Below are 17,472 nucleotides of genomic sequence, written 5' to 3' on the forward strand. Positions count from 1 at the left end.
AAGGTGAAACAACTTCCATGGTAAACATTCCCATCTTGTTGTATATGTCCTTAGTCTTTGTTTAGCAACAGTATAGGAAGTGATTTAAAAAAAAAAAAAAAAAAAAAAAAAAGCTTGCTATAGAAGTGGCTGGTTGCACATGCAGGACTAACATTAATGTTTGACAACCTAAAGTTACCTGGTACTCCAAGTATTAATTTTGTGTGTGTGTGTGTAAATTTTAAGAACACTAGGAGCAGCAGGACCATGCCTTTTGCACTGGAGTAGAGGCATCTTGTTTCCCTATAGCAAAAACCACCTCTGGGGATTGTAATCAAACAAGGTCTAGTTACTGAATGCATGCAACAAGGCCTCAGCCTCCCTGCCCTGTCTGTTGCTGACTTTTCAATGGGGCCACCCACCTGACCAATTATGAAGCACAAGCAGCAGCAAGTTGCATATGCTCTACTTCAATAGTTGTATATTGTATTGAGACCAAGCTTTACTTAACTTTCCTCAAAAAAAAGTTAAAAATAAATAAAAATAAAAATAAATCACTCTTGAATATTAAATCTTTTTCAAACCAGTCTCAAAGTGGATGGTAAGCACATGGCTACAAATAATTACCAAGCTTAAAATTAAATAATTTCTATGCAAAAAGAAACAAATCACACAGTGCCAAGGCCTAGTTTCACAAACAATCAGGCTTATTCAAAGATGCAGGACTCAATCTCCTTTTAAATTATTTTATTGATGGTACAAATCAAACATTTATTTCGTTTTTTGGCTTTGTGCCTGTGCCTTCAGTACTTTGACAACGATCTTCTGCTCTTCAATAAGGAAAGCACGCTTGATTCTAAAAAAAAAAAAAACAGTGGTTAAAAACACATTCATACACATCCCGAAACTTGTTTTCAAGCCGCAAGAGATACAGTGCTCCCCCTTTATAAGATTACCCTTTATACTGTGGAGCAGGTTATAAGACGGTACAGTCATGGCTCCCATTTTCCCCATAATGCCATAATACTAGTAGTCTCGTTATAAGGCAGAACACAAATAGCACAGTCTCTTAACTATAGTCCAGACTACAGCGTTATAAGGGTGAGTGTACCTTCAAAACAAGTTTATTATTTCCCCAGTACCTCCATTCCCAGCAATATACATGCAGAATTCCATTGTTTCAGGTTTATTTAAAAAGGACGTGTTTTTAGAATGTTCACACTATGCCAATACAAATACTTAACATTTTGAATAGCAGAATATTCATAATTTCATGCAAACACTGCTCACTTTATGAATCAATATTTACTTAGATTTTAGACCAGATTAAGCACAAACCTTAAGTCTCAATACTAACACTTAAATATAAATAGTAGAATACCTTGCATTTCAGAGAATGCTTCAATTAAAATGTCATGCTACCTAAAGCATCATCCAAAAAAAACAGGTTCTACCCTTACTTATCCTGAACAAAGGAAAACATTATCCATTTGAAAGCTTTACTAAATATCTTGCTGGGCCAGAGATCACTTCACGCCAGATAAAGCAAACCAAATATGTGCATCCGTCCCACCCACAAAGTAAGTACACGCTAGTCTGCTTACCGGTCACGCAAACATTTAGCGCACATGGAACCACCATAAGCTCTGCTGACATGCTTCTTAGTCTTTGAGAGCCTCATCAGAACCTTGGGCCTGACAGCACGCACCTGAAAAGAAAGCAGTGTAAATATCCCAGTTGTACAAAAAATAAATTCACACATTATAGCAATTATGAAGTATCCCTTAAGTTGTTTTCTTTAGCAAAATTAAGTGCCAGGAAATTACACAAGTTTTCCAGTCACGTTCTACAGTGGTCTTAGTTCACACCTTCAAGTGAGGTCAAAAGACAAATGTTGACTAATGCAACCATTGGTGATAAAAGCATACATTTTCTTGTAATTATAATTGAGATGTGTGCGTATAACTATACAACTGGAAAACAAAATGGTAGATGTTACACCCACTAAATTCTATTAGAATTTACAGCTGGTGTAAAAAGTTTATCGTAGTTAACGGATATCAACATGATTTATCAATTCATTATTAGTTCTTTTTTTTTTTTTTTTTTTAAAGAACAGTGCCATTCCAAATATTCTGCAAGGCTCAAGAACACTACCTGAAAAAACACTTCTTTTAAAACAAGTAAAACATAGGTAGGGCAGCCAGGCACCTTCACCCAAATGAAGATTAAATATCTTCAAAGAAAAGAAATCCTTACCAAATTAAAATCCAACAGGATAAGCAATTCTCTACATACATTTATGTAGATGTACAATATAACTACACACACATTACATGTATTTGCAGAAATCGTGAAACTGTGGGGTCGCCCCGAAATGCACCTCTTTTATGGGCTAATGCATACCGGACAAGTAGAGAGAGAAAAAAATAAACCTTGTTTAAATTAACTACTTCCTTCACTGTCCTGTGTGTACTGCACTTAAGCACAAAACAAACAAAAAACGTCCACAAAAAACATTTACAAAAAAATATATATCCAAAGCGGTTAACGCTGTTGTTTACTATTCAAATGACAACAGAGTTTTAATGGTCCTACCAGTGCGTCTGTACCGCTTTTCTGTGATCTGTACTGTGCAGTAGGGGGGTGGGACAAAAAAGTTAGAGCTGCATTGTTTTGATTTAGGTTGCTAAAATTAGTTTTCAGCATTGGAGGTAAAATAGTAGAAAAGGACGACAAAAAGTATATTTTGGCGGATGATCGTTTCAAGATATTTCCCAAATAAACTGTACATGTAGACTGAGGCAATTGTTTTGCATATCTTAATGTGTCTTTGGAGAAAATACAGATCGACCGCTATTTAGCTTCAGAATCACACATTAAACAAAAGGCTACTACAGAGACTGCTGACCGGAACATTAAATAAACAGCTTTCAGAAACCAAACTGGAAAGTCAGCCCAGACAAAAAGTATTCCTGTCTGCAAGTTAAATCAGTACTAAAAATGATCTAGCACAGCCACCTTGCTTCAATCTGCTCCTTACTTTTTCGCAGTTAGAATTTGACACATATGGGCACATTTTGTTTTGACTCTCTACTAATAAAATAAATTTGATGGAACAAATAACATGCCAATGAACATGCTGCATACATTCCTTTATTAAAGTATGCCAGATGCCCTTCGGTAACAAAGTTTTGGGACTGTTTCTAATCGATTTCCACATCTGTATAACTTGGCAAAGCTTTGCCTTGCACTTCCAACGAATTCAGTGGATGCAGAAAATAGTCTCAATGCATGCTTGCCTTTAACAAATGACAGCACTCTGTTTTAGTAAGGAAGCAAATACTACTACTTTTTGGCTTTATATTGTTCTGAAATACTGTCTACTTAGGTTTATTTAATGTTTTAACAGGTCTGCGAAATCCTACATTTATTCCACAACCTACCCGTGAAAAAGTAAAATTTACAGAGATTTAAGTAGACCCCCTATAATAAAATTATATATACAGTGCCTTTCACAAATATTCAGACCCTCTCACAGTTTTCACATTTTGTTGCTTTAAAGCTTGCAGTAATGACACTGAAGTAGGAATTAATGTGTTATATACACAACCTATTCCATACATTCAAAACAAAAAGTGGTAAATAGATAATTAATATTAAAAAATGATAGTCATGATTGTATTATTATTGTAGTATTCAAACCCTTGCTGTGACTAAACCTAAATTCAGGTGCTCAAAATGACCTTAACGAGCCACACAATTAGTTGAATGGCCTCTGTGTGTGCAATATTAGTGGTTCTCATGATTTCAGAATAAAGACTTCTGTCTCTGAGGTTTCTTGGTCAGGAAGTGAATTTCAAGCAAAGACTCAACCATGATGACCAAGGAGCTTTCAAAGCAAGTCAGGGATAAAGTCATTGAAAAGCACAGATCAGGAGAACAGTACAGAAAAATACTGAAGTCTATACATATCCCTGTGAGAACAGTCTACTCAATCAACAAGAAATGGAAGGTGCACTGTACCACCCAGACACTGCCTAGTTCAGGCCGTCCCTCCAAACTGAGCAGCTGGGCAAGGAGGAAACTGGTGAGGGATGCCACGGAGGCCAATGACAACTTTGAAAGAGCTACAGAGTTCAATGACGGAGATGGGAGAAAATGTGTATAAGTCAACAGTATCCAGAACACTTCACTAAAGTAGCCTGTATAGCAGGGTGGCAAGAAGGAAGCCATTACTAAAAATAAGCCATCTCAAAGCCAGCATGGAGTTTGCAACAAAGCACCTGAGTGATCCTGCAAAAATGTGGCAAAAGGTGTTGTGGTCAGATGAGACCAAACTGGAATTTTGGTCTAAATGCCAAGCGTTTCGTTTGGCGCAGACCCAACACAGCACATCTCCCAGTCAACACCATCCCTACAGTCAAGCATGGTGGTGGCACCATCACCCTATTGGGATGCTTCTCAGTAGGGACTGGAAAGCTTGTTGGGAATGAAGGAAAAATGGATGGAGCAAAAGTACAGGCAAATACTAGAGGAAAGCCTGTTTCAGTCTGCTAAAGACTTAAAACTGGGGCAAAAATTCACCTTTCAGCAGGACAATGATCCAAAGCACAAGGCCAAAGCTACACTGGAGTGGCTTAAGAATAAGAAAGTAAATGTCCTTGAATGGCCTAGTCAAAGTCTTGACTTGAATTCTATTGAGAATCTGTGGAAAGACTTCAACCGCTGTCCATAAGCGATCCCCAAGCAACTTGAGAAACCGTGAGCAAATCTGCCAAGACGAATGGGCACAAATTGCACCAAGCCAGTGTGCAAAGTTGGTACTTGAGACTTGCGGCTGTAATTGCTGCCAAACGTGCTTCCACCAAATATTGAGTTGATGGGTCTGAATACTTATGCAAACATCCTTTGTTTTTTCTCTTTAGTTTTTGTTGATATTTACTGTAACTTCTTACCCTTAGAAGTCTTCAGTTTGAGCATTCAAGTTTCGAATAAAATATTAAGTTTAAAAAAAAATGTGTATGCGTCATTTTGTAATTTCACAAAATGGGACACCATAGGAAGGGTCTCAATGCTTTTGCAAGGCAGTGTGTGTGCATGATTATATATATTATACACACACACACACACACACATATATTATATATATATATATATATATATATATATATATATATATATATATATATAGTATAAATATGTTAAATTATTAACAAATGATACATGTACTGCACTTGATTTATATTTGTAAACAATTAAGTGTCACTGGAAAATTTTAAATGTACATTATCCAAAACACCACATGATCAAATAATTCAAATCCTACAGCCGCAGTATATACCAAACTTGAATACCACAACTCTTTGAAGTGTAAAACATTTATAATAGGGTATTACTGTTAATGAAAAATAATTACACTTATGAACTATTCAAGGTTTTTTACACAGTGAAACTAAAGACACTTTCTAGCAGATATTATATTGTGCTGCTAACCAGTGTGTATTTTAAATGTTTGCAGTCAGATCACACAAATCTCCTGACTCCCACACAATTGTATGCTTCAGTCATCCTTGTGATGCTATGAAAAGAACATTAGGAACTTCTATTACAAACTACAGTACAATAGTTTAGTAAGGCTAACAATGTTTTTTAGTAAAAATGTTGATGAATTAGTAGCCAAATTCCAGCCAAGAAACATTTAACATTTTACATACATTACAAAAGCAAATATAAGTGCTGCACTTAAATAGTTTATCATTACTTTTTTTTTTTTTTTTTTTTATCTGCTTTGCTTCCCTCCCCTCCCCCTCAAGTTGCAATACAGTAGCAGAACCACTTTTATCATCTGATCAGATTAAATGCACTAGGTCCAGGGAAAAATCTACTGTTCCCTCAAGCTCAATGAACAAATAAAACGCTCATTTGTATCATTTTTGTTTAAGAAAAATATATATTTTATTGGCGTTCCGGTACTTTCAGATATAGGACTACAGCACTGGCTACTGTTCAAATGCACGATTACAACACACCGGTAAAAAGTGTAACACAATATACTTACACCACGGAGTCTTCCTGGGCAGATGCCACAGGCAGACTTGGGGGCTTTGCCAACTTTCTTGGTGTAGAGATACACAATCCGGTTACCAGGAGTTCGTGACCTGTTAAACGGATACATGTTATTTGCGGTTTTACTCACACTTATTTCTTTAACAATTTAATGTAATGTACTTACAGCCTAGTCTTGTTGGATGTCGTGTTGTAGGACAACCTACGACGGTATGTCAGGCGTTGAACCATGTTTAAACCTGAAAACAAAGTTTAGGTTATCATAGACAGTTAAGATTTTACATTTAAAAAAGAACCATATGTTGTCCACATGTAACTTACACCACGATCTATACATTGCCTCGTCAACACTGATTAGCGAGTTAATTTCCATTTTACCACATTACCTAACTAACGATACTTTTGTCAAAGTAAAAACAAACTCGTTGCTCTGTTTTGAGGCCACTTATGGCCGTATGTCTGACAGACAATATATATATATATATATATATATATATATATATATATATATATAGATATAGATATCTATTTCTTCATCAATGTTCTTCGTTAATATAAGCTTCAGTTTGCGGATCTAACTGCAGTTGACCAATATATGTGGTACACATCTATCCCTTTGTATTTAAGCATAATTTCCATCAACTAACATAAAACATACAGTAAACCCATTTACTACTACCTGGAATACCAGCTAGCTTTATGTTAGGAAGAGGGTCCCGTTGAAATAATACAATAAATAAACAAAAGTGCAACACTTTCTGTGGCCTGCGTTATTTTATTTATAGCTTGGGAGCCCCTCATGAACCAGCTTTTAACAGAAGTATCCCAAATGTAATACAAACAATATAACAATGAATGAGCCTCTAACACTTCGTAGATACATACTCAATAAAAACTAATGTGACGTGATTCATTTTAATGACAGATTAAACAGGATTCTTGCAAATGTAAAATCTCCCAAAGCTTCTATATCTGCCATACCTGAAGCCAACGTAACCGGAAGAGGAAGAACAATAGCGGGGGTGAGAGTTGAAATCACAGAACTATATATTATTACACTAGAAGCCACACACTCCCTGGATAAGTAAGTCAAGCGTCGGCCATCTTACGTAGGTCTGAGATATTATTGTTCCTATGGTTACCGGTTGGCATTTTTAGTAGAGTAGATATTAAGTTTAAAAATGCCACAAGAATGTGTCACGTATGGCTGTTATTTTATATAGCCTAGATTCCAACCGATGATCTCCACGCTATAGAACATAACCTGCCCTAATACCTCTCTAAAATTATTAACAATAACTACACTTCCTGTGCAAAACAAAATATGACATTGTTCTTTTTAATTTTTATAGTTAACAAATGTATTTTAAAATATTTCTTTAACACAGGACATGTTAATGTCCCTCAGTCTGTTGATAATAACCTAATAATAATAATATGTTTTGAGGTTGCTGCGTTTGCTCGGACGGACAATCAGAATAATTAACACCTATTTATCTGAGCATTTGATGTACAGTAGGAGCTGTCAAGTTTAGGTTAACCATAGACATTGGAAACTTGTGTTCCATTACTAGTTCCCCCTACGTAACACTAGTACAGCGATCTATGCGTAAAACAATGGAACCTCTCCTTTAAATTTTAGTCTGCGATCTACTTTTTCCCCAGTGCACCGTGTCGCTTCTAGTGTTCTAATATAGTTCTGTGGTTGAAATCATCCCCCAACCGGAAATAGAACGACGCTGTAGACGCCATCTTGTACGGCAACTTTAAGGTAGCTTTTCTGCAGTACAAATACAGACTTGGGAAAACATAACTTGTCTCCTGCTGGATAACCTTTACAGGAAACTTTAAATAGTTTTTTCCCCCCTTCAGCCAGCAGGACCAGTTAAATACCTGCAACCAGCTTTCACCAGGATTGACACCAATACAGATCATAGCTGGAATTTTTAACATTGACTGCATATACGTTGTTATTTTTGTATAATTTGGGAGATCACAGAAAGAAAGAAAAAAAAAAAGATTTGTCTTATGTTACTTTTTGGAAATGTGGATGATTAACTGCTGTCTTTTTTTTGTTTTGTTATTGATGTTTTAACCATAAAGCATTAGATTAGATTGTTAGAAAAATAGGATGATGTAAGTGACAAATGCTACAGCATACCTCCTCTTGAACATTCATGTTCACATTTTCCAATAAGCTGGCCTACCTAATAAGTAGTACATAGGTTCAGAAGGATTACATCACACAATACTGCCTGCAACACCTGGTGCTCCAGTGAATAGCTACATTAGAGCCTACAGTTATGATCACCACACAGCTGACCAGTCAACCAAGTACACTTGGAACTGGAAACAGGACTCCAGGCTACTGTGACATGTTATTTTATCACTACTTCAAATTTAACACATAAGCGGAAGATGAGTAAAAGTAAGTCTAGAACAGAAGGTAGGAACCACTTTTTTAGAGTTATAAATGTATAGAATAGCTTACCAGGTTTAGTGGATCTAAAACACTGGGAATATAAAAAAAAGACTAGATTCTGTGCTTTTAAATTAGTTCTCCGCAGTAGAGAAAAATGGTATGCTAACATGGGACGGGCCAAATGGCCTTTTCTCGTTATCAGACTTTTCTTATCTACTAAACATAGCTCTCCTAGTTCATTTTTTGTTATTCCAGATTAAATTGTTAACTGTTTATTAATACATTACATCACTGGAAATAACACTGGTTTCAGAGTTAGACATTTTAAACTTGTTAGCAATCTCCATTCCCAATGAGGTTCTACAGTAAGTCGAAAGGGGGCAAAAAAGTTATTGTCTAACCTTTGCCGTCCATTGCACACTATATTTGTACCAGTAGATGGTGTAGTTGCAACTAACTTCCCCCAGCCTCTGTGAGCACACCTCAGTCCTGATTTGCCATAGTCCTAACCAATTCATAGACTGGATTATCTTTTGGTTTTGTGTGTTGACAAGAACATTCTTGCTGGTGCAATAGCATCATGACAAAGGAACAGGATTATTGCCTTTCATCGGTAGTGTGGTGCCCAATTTCCCCTTGTTGGAACTTTAGACATGGTTTTATTTTTAAACAGTACAAATACATTTGAGAAAGCAGTTTGTAATGCAAATGTTTTAAAATGTATAATATTACTTAGCAAAAAAATACAAGTATTTTGTATATTGAAGTTTGTGTGTATATATATATATATATATATATATATATATATATATATATATATATATATATATACATACATACATACAGTGGCTTGCAAAAGTATTCAGACCCCTGACCAATTCTGTCATATTACTGAATTACAAATGGTATATTGAAATTTCGTTCTGTTTGATATTTTATTTTTAAACACTGAAACTCAGAATCAATTATTGTAAGGTGACATTGGTTTTATGTTGGGAAATATTTTTAAGAAAAATAAAAAACTGAAATATCTTGCTTGCATAAGTATTCAACCCCCACACATTAATATTTGGTAGAGCCACCTTTCGCTGCAATAACAGCTTTAAGTCTTTTGGGGTAAGTATGTACCAGCTTTGCACACAGTGTCGGAGTGATTTTGGCCCATTCTTCTTGGCAGATTTGCTCCAGGTTGTTCAGGTTGGTTGGACGACGCTTGTGGACTGCAATTTTCAAATAGTGCCACAGATTCTCAATGGGATTGAGATCAAGACTTTGACTTGGCCACTGTAGGACATTCACCTTTTTGTTCTTGAGCCATTCCAATGTTGCTTTGGCCTTGTGCTTGGGATCATTGTCCTGCTGAAAGGTGAATTTCCTCCCAAGCTTCAGTTTTTTAGCGGACTGAAGCAGATTCTCTTGCAGTATTTTCCTGTATTTTGCTCCATCCATTCTTCCTTCAATTGTAACAAGATGCCCAGTCCCTGCTGATGAGAAGCATCTCTACAGCATGATGCTGCCACCACCATACTTCACTGTAGGGATGGTGTTTCTTGAGGCTTGGGCAGTGTTAGGTTTGCGCCACATATAGCGCATTGAGTTTTGGCCAAAAAGCTCTGTCTTGGTCTCATCTGAACACAAAACCTTTTCCCACATCAGCTGGGTCACTCTCATGCTTTCTGGCGAACTCCAGATGTGCTTTCAGATGGTACTTTTTGAGTAACAGCTTCTTTCTTGCCACCCTCCCATACAGGCCAGTGTTATGCAGAGCTCTTGATATGGTTGACTGGTGCACCATTACTCCACTCCCAGCCACTGAACTCTGTAGCTCCTGAAAAGTGATTGTTGGCCTCTCTGTGGCTTCTCTCACAAGTCTCCTTCTTGTTTGAGTGCTTAGTTTTGAGGGACGGCCTTTTCTTGGCAGTGCCTAGGTGGTGTGATGCAGCTTCCACTTCCTGATTTTTGAACCAACTGTGCTCACTGAGATATCCAAACACTTCGATATTATTTTGTACCCTTTCCCTAATCTATGCATTTGTATTACTTTATCTCTAACTTCTGTAGAATGCTCTTTGGTCTTCATTTTCCTTCAGATTCACAGCCTTACCAATGATCCTTCGACAGTGGGGTTTTTATCCAGAAAATGTGACAGCAACTTTAATGGTTCACAGGCCAATGGTAAGGTAATTGTGTCCTCGTTTGGGCAATTTCTTTCATCGGTGCAAACTGGGAGCTTCCACAGCACAGGGGTTGAATACTTATGCAAACAAGATATTTCAGTTTTTTATTTTTCTTAAAAATATTTCCCAACATAAAACCAATGTCACCTTACAATAATTGATTCTGAGTTTCAGTGTTTAAAAATAAAATATCAAACAGAACGAAATTTCAATGTACCATTTGCAATTCAGTAATATTAGAGAATTGGTCAGGGGTCTGAATACTTTTGCAAGCCACTGTATATATATATATGTATATATATGCTGAAGACATGAGCCTGATATACGCTCCTTGCAAAGGAGCCGGCTCCTTGGTGCAGTGGTATCAGTGCTATCCTTAGTGTCGAGAGGTCCCGTGTTTGTGCCTGCACTCCGCCTGTGTGTGGATTGCCTCGCCATGTGTGATGCGCCTGCCTGCATTAACTGAGATTGCTACAATTACATATATATATATATATATACACACACACACACACACACACACACACACACACACACACACACACACACACACAGAACCAGTCAAAAGTTTGAGTACACTTGCTGGAAACTAGGTTTTTTTCATAATTGACAATGTTTTATGTCGTATATGTTTCTGTAAATACTTGAAAATGAAAACACTTGTTACACTATACAAACAAAACATAAGGAGTATCAAAGCAGTGTTCAAGAAAATTGAAAATTGTCTCTAAATCTTGAATTCCTCAAAATAGCCACCCTTTGCCTTAATAACATCCTCACAAACACGAGGCATTCAGTTAACAAGTTTCAGCATGAAATCACCCGACATGTCTTCCCAGCTCTTCTGGAGCAATACCCAGAGATGTAGGGCACTTGAAGGTAGCTTTGCTTTGACTCTTCTGTCCAGTTCAACCCATGCAAGTTCTATGGGATTGAGGTCTGGAGATTGGGCAGGCCAGGTCATTAGATTGAGTTGTCCTTCACTTTCCTTTTTCGCCAGACAGTTCTTGCACAACTTTTAGGTGTGTTTCGGGTCATTATCTTGCTGAAGAATGAAGGACTGCCCAAAAAGCCATAATCCTGATGGAATGGCATGCCTGTGCAGTATGCTATGATAGCCATACTGGTTGAGCTTGCCATGGACTTGGTAAAGATCAAACTCTGTCACCAGCAAAGCAACCCCAGACCATGACACTGCCTCCTCCATGCTTGACGGTGGGAACCACACATGCAGAACACATGCGCTCACCCTCTCTGCGTCTTACAAATACTCGGCAGTTGGACCCATATATTTCAAATTTTGACTCATCGGTCCATAAGACTGACTTCCACTCCTCAGACATCCAGTTTCTGTGTTTTTTGGCCCAGGCAAGTCTCTTCCTCTTATTCTGCACTCTTAACAATGGTTTCTTTGCAGACTTGTGACTTGAATGAAGTTCTCTGATTGTGAGGTCATCTTTGGCCTGCCTGATCTTGTTCAGTCCTCATGAGTGCCAGTTTCTTCAAATCGTTTGATGGTCTTGGCCACAGCAGTTACAGACACTTGCAAAGTTCTTGTGATTTGTCTTAAAGATTGACCTTCATTTCTTAAAGTAATTAGTCTTTTTCCTTTGTTAATTGAGTGTATTTTGTCATTTTCTGCTCCCTTACATTCAGGAATGACAAACTTGTGCCTATGCTACCTATATATATAGTGATCATGGACCCTCACCTGCTAACAATAATTGGTGACAAAAGGTTAATTAGGTAACATGCTAGTTAACTCAGAGAACATCTAACAAAAACACTTTTATACTTAGGCCAGTGTTCTAACATGTGTTATACACATTTCAGACTTTTAACTGACTTAGGCTTCAGATTGAAATCCCCTTGCTTTGGGAGACCATTTCATTGAAATTGACAAGATTTACATTTTCATTTAAAAATTAAATTTTTGAATGCAATTCACTTATGATTATCTGCTTATATAAGTGCACGTATCATATAATGAAATATTAAGTGTTTATCGACAAGTTTATTCAGTTAAAAGCATAGATCATCAAAAATTCCTGTTTTTGCCTATTTTTTCTCATGTGCTAATTATTATTGGAAGGCAGCAGGTGGGGGGGGGGGGGGGGGGTCATCATTTTGTGCATTAAAAGAGTTTGTATGAAATCTAGCTCTGTAAGAACATGCAATTTCATAGCAACTTTTTCTGGAGCAAAGCATAAAACTACTGGCAGAATTGCCATTATATGCTTATTGCTTTAGGCTATTTGTAAAAATAATAAGGGCCTGTTTATCCTTGCCCCACATTTTGTCACAGTGCAGAAGATTAGCATAATGTAGGCACTCACATTGTACCTCTCCAAAGCAACTTGCCAGCATACGTGAAAAAATGTCATCTGGGATTTAAATACTTGTTAGAACAGGTCAACTAGGTTCTACATACAGAATATTGCACAAAAAATAATAACATTAAAAATAGTCATTTACATTTAAAACTGTGGACTGGGCCAAAAGGCTGGCTTTGTAGCCCATTTGGTATGCAGCTGCGTATATCGGTGTTTTTTTGGTTTGTAGTTCTTTGGAGGGAACTTTTGACTAGATTAGAAGCCGTCTTTTTTTTTGTGTTGTGGGCTGCGGAAGAAATAGGAAATATGCCTTGGGCCGAAAAAAGTACCACTCCGAAGTAACCTTACTCCAGTCGTAGTTGCACTGCTTGGTTCATAGAAAACAAGCAGACCGTGACTGGTAAGTGCTGAAAATATGAGATTATTTTGAAGCTGAAAAATAAGTAAATAAATAAATAAATAAAAAATAATATTGATATAAATATGTTATTGGACATTATGGTGAAGTCTTTCTAACGCGGCAGAATGTCTGTTTCTAGGAAATTACAAAACTGCTCCTCTTCAAATACTGTCTGTGTGGGTGTATCATTTCTTTTGTCTTTTTTTAACAATTGTGGTTCTTTTGCCTGCACGAAAATAGTAAATGCAAATTCCATTTACTGATTAGGTAAGATAATCTAAATAATAACATATTTTATATATATATAGTTTTATATATATGCTATATATAGTGTATGTGCAAAATTGACTGCACATTTTTAAAATGTCATTGATTAACTTTACAATAAATCTGTGAACTTGAAATGGATATGTTTTTTTTTAGTCCAGTATAGTAATTTATAGGAAATACATGAGGCTTTACCAGGTTCCTAAAAAAAGATCTCTGTTTCGATTTTCAAACAAAAAGATAGAACTTTGTGTTTTACAGCAATTGTAAAGCTTTGCACCACGGGTCAAGAGTAGCCTTCAATAAAAAAGGCACATATTTACTGGTTTGGCAGTACATCAGAAAACCGTGCACATAAGTAGAACAAAAACAAACATAGTTTAAGGTGAAGTCCACAGTTAATCTGTTTACGTTTAGCTACACTAGCCAGGCACCCAATAACCAGATGTGTAATACTGTACTTCAAAGTTGGTACTTTTTTTTTTTTTTGACACTTGGCTACAGAAGCCACTCTGTTTCACTGACATATTTAAGGCAGGCTACATCAGGAAAGTGGCTGGATAGTTGTAAGAGCCATTCTGCAGTTAATGTACAATAAACAACTGCACAAGTTCAGGGTGCGAAATAATAAGATGATTTTGATATGCTGACACATTTTTGGGGAGAATCTCCACAACTCTAATTCATTATTTTCCTAACAAGATACTTCTGAAAAAAACTGTTTTTTTTTAAAACAGTTTGGGACACTAGGCCTGCTTTAACAAACCCTCAAAAAACAGCATGTTGCATGGATAGAGAAAATCAGCGAATGGCTTCTGTTGAAGGTTTCATTCAAGGTGAAGGGTTGTACTCATTTGAATACCTCTCTGAGCGATTTAGGCCAATTAAATTGATATTACACTACACTATTGTACTAAATAAAAAAACAGACAAAAAAAAAACTTGCATGTTTGGTGATTGCTTTAGAGTCAGTATCTGTCTAGACTGGATACATAAATTGTCATTGCTGCAGATCATTGTTCAGCTGTACAGAAGTGCTTGATAACTGGTACCAAACATCTAAAATATGATATTGTTGGTATTGTCAGGTTTGAAATTACATGGTCTCTGTGGTTAGCTATACGTTATTATTGGAAGGTAAGTAATATAATATAAATGATGCATTTTATAGGGTTCTCCTTCAAAATGTGGAGCATTATAATCAGGTCAGTCTGTCTGACATTCTACATGGTGAATATGACAACTGAACTTTTTTTTTTGTTGTTGTTGTGATCCGTGAGTGAACTCCAAGTGGTCAGCATACAACTCCCAAAATTCAGTTAAGCAGTTCTTGCATAAACCCATTTCTACACAATCACATGTTGTGTAACTACAATGTGTATTACTAAGCAACACAACAAACAGCTTTAACCACATTATAAATAACTATAATGTATGTATGTCATCTGCATCCCCCCCCCCCCCCCCCCCCGCCTTATATCTTTTCTTTTAATACAGGTGTGTTCATATTTTTCAAAAGGGGCAAAGTGAAAAATTGGTCGCAAAACATCTGTGTTACAAGATAGGTGGCAAACTGTATTTTCCAAAGTCGTATAACAGTTGCACAGTGACATCTAGGGTTGCAATTTTTGAAAATACACCCGCATTACAGCTTGTTAAGTAATTGAAATCTGTAATTAGTTCTATTTGCAAATATTTTTCCAAATTAAATTCCAAAATTTGTGCAAATTAAGACACAACCCCTCTTATTTAACCTGTGCCCACTGACAGGGCTACCAAGCTGTAATCCACCACAGAGGAGGAGTAAACGACTCTACCCTAAACTCAGACATTTCTAGATCTAACTCCAGTACAAGTTCTGCGTAGATACAGTCATGTGATCTGCTTAAGTCTAATTTAGAATCACAAACAACCTGCAGTAACTCCATGTCTGTACCTATAAGGATTACAGCAGCCCTTCTATGTCAGAGATACTGGCTGATGTCACAGATGCACTTCTCTGTAGGGCAAGATAATATATAATATTTCCAATTGGGGACGTGGAACAAAATAGAGCCAAACACAAATATGAACATTTGTCTGGCTTCCCAAACGTGCTAGGTGTAATAGATTGCACACATGCTGCAATAGCCCCAGATTCAAGGAACTGAAAACATCATCCTTTTATTGTGCAAGTTTTATGAGATGCTCAATGTATTATCACTGATGTTGTTGCCAAGTACCCTGGCTCATGCCACAACTCATTTATCCTGGAGAACAGTGCCTTTTTCACAAAAATTCAAACAGGGTCTTCTAAGTGGAGCGGGTTAATTTTATAGTATATTAGGTACATAATTAACATATTACCATTTTAAAACATGAAACAAACACATGCTAATATTTAACATTTTTATTATGATTGGTCACAAAAATACAGAAACATTCAGATATTGTATGTAAAGAGTATGTTAATAATTAATATTGCATCAGTGCATACATTTTTATATAATTAAGGAGTGTTTTGATTTTTTTTTTCTATAGGCACGCTGTATTATTATTATTATTATTATTATTATTATTATTATTATTATTATTATTATTATTATTATTTAGTCATTTAGCAGACACTTTTATCCAGAGTGACAGAAACTAGGTCCCAGAATCTTTTCTGGACTTCTTTAATTGATCTTGATCTTTATGGAAGAGGTTGCACTTATTTTTTTGGCTATATCCTTTTGAATTTTAAATTTAGCCGTGACTCCAGACTTTTTACTGAAAATAACAGTTTGATGTGATAAAATCTCAGCCACCTTCCAAGAAAAGAAAGCTTCAGTGTCATAAATACAATCCAGAATATTTAGCACTGGTATTTACATGCACTGGATCGACCTAAAGCCCTATATGTTATTTGTCAAGAGGTTTTGTGAAAGGAAGCTCTTACATCTGCAAAATTGAGCCGCCATTTATCTACAAAACATTCAGAATAAAAAAAAAAAAAAAAGAAAACACTGGACTTTTTTAAACAAAAGAAACGGGAACCTTGCTATCAGCAACTTTCAATGCACAACATGACAACACTGCTTGATGAATTGGTAGCTAAGATTCAAGCCCATTAATCTCATTAAGTTAGGCACATTATATAAATACTTTACTTTCTACATATAGACATACAAATATATTTATAAATGCTGTTGTGAAAAAATGTGTGGAAAGTGGTCAGTGGGAAAAATCCAAACACCAAGGTGGTCTCTACATTGAAAATGGCTGGGAACCACCGATTTTGACAGTTTCTTATCATAATATCCTGTTTACCTTTTGATGTTTTTTTAAAGAAATTTAATTAGTAAACATATCTGTATTGATAAATCCTAACAAAATGCAGTGATTCTGTTAAAACTTTAATACATTGACCTAGTGGTAGATTTAGCTTATTTATTCCAAAAAGCGTAATTTAGTTTCCATATAAAGTTGATATACCCCAATTGAAATGTATAATTTCTAGAAATTTCTCGAAACACAGAATTTTAGGAAAAATATTCTGTAGCAAAAGTTTTGCTTTTGTGGATGAGGAAAAAAGTTACAAGAAATAAATGTCTACAATTATTTATTTCAGCAATTTTTTTGCAAAACTCCACAAAATGCTAATGCTCAAAAGTACAGGGGTATGTAAACTTTTGACTGTACTTTTAGTTTGTATAATTGGTACTGTAACTCTAGATATCAAAGCAATTTTTTTTTTTTTTCCAGTAGCACTACCCATAAATGTTTGGCAGCTTTACAATATACTGCATGATAGAGGCTTTATTGTGTTGTGGACATATATCCAGTGGTGGTGATCTGCAACAT

The 17,472-nt window shown here is 36.1% G+C and overlaps 1 protein-coding gene across 1 annotated transcript; it reads right to left on the reverse strand.

Annotated features, from left to right (window-relative positions):
- Positions 1–711: 711 nt before the first annotated feature.
- On the reverse strand, positions 712–6,325 carry LOC121296494 (60S ribosomal protein L34). Its single transcript, XM_041222120.1, has 4 exons — positions 6,215–6,325; positions 6,041–6,140; positions 1,584–1,687; positions 712–835 (listed from the first exon to the last, which is right to left on the reverse strand). Exons 1-4 carry the CDS (start codon positions 6,277–6,279, stop codon positions 751–753), a joined length of 354 nt encoding a protein of 117 aa, XP_041078054.1. The 5' UTR covers positions 6,280–6,325; the 3' UTR covers positions 712–750.
- Positions 6,326–17,472: the final 11,147 nt, after the last annotated feature.

The sequence above is a fragment of the Polyodon spathula genome, chromosome 2, assembly GCF_017654505.1.
Source record: "Polyodon spathula isolate WHYD16114869_AA chromosome 2, ASM1765450v1, whole genome shotgun sequence".
Taxonomy (NCBI): Eukaryota; Metazoa; Chordata; class Actinopteri; order Acipenseriformes; family Polyodontidae; genus Polyodon; species Polyodon spathula.

Bases quoted from the DNA above. Each gene is read 5' to 3' on its own strand.
- LOC121296494 (XM_041222120.1), bottom strand. From the start codon at position 6,279: ATGGTTCAACGCCTGACATACCGTCGTAGGTTGTCCTACAACACGACA. The intron at 6,141-6,214 runs GTAAGTACATTA...TCCGTTTAACAG, and splicing joins ACATCCAACAAGACTAGGCT to GTCACGAACTCCTGGTAACC. The intron at 1,688-6,040 runs GTAAGTATATTG...CTTTCTTTTCAG, and splicing joins GCCCAGGAAGACTCCGTGGT to GTGCGTGCTGTCAGGCCCAA.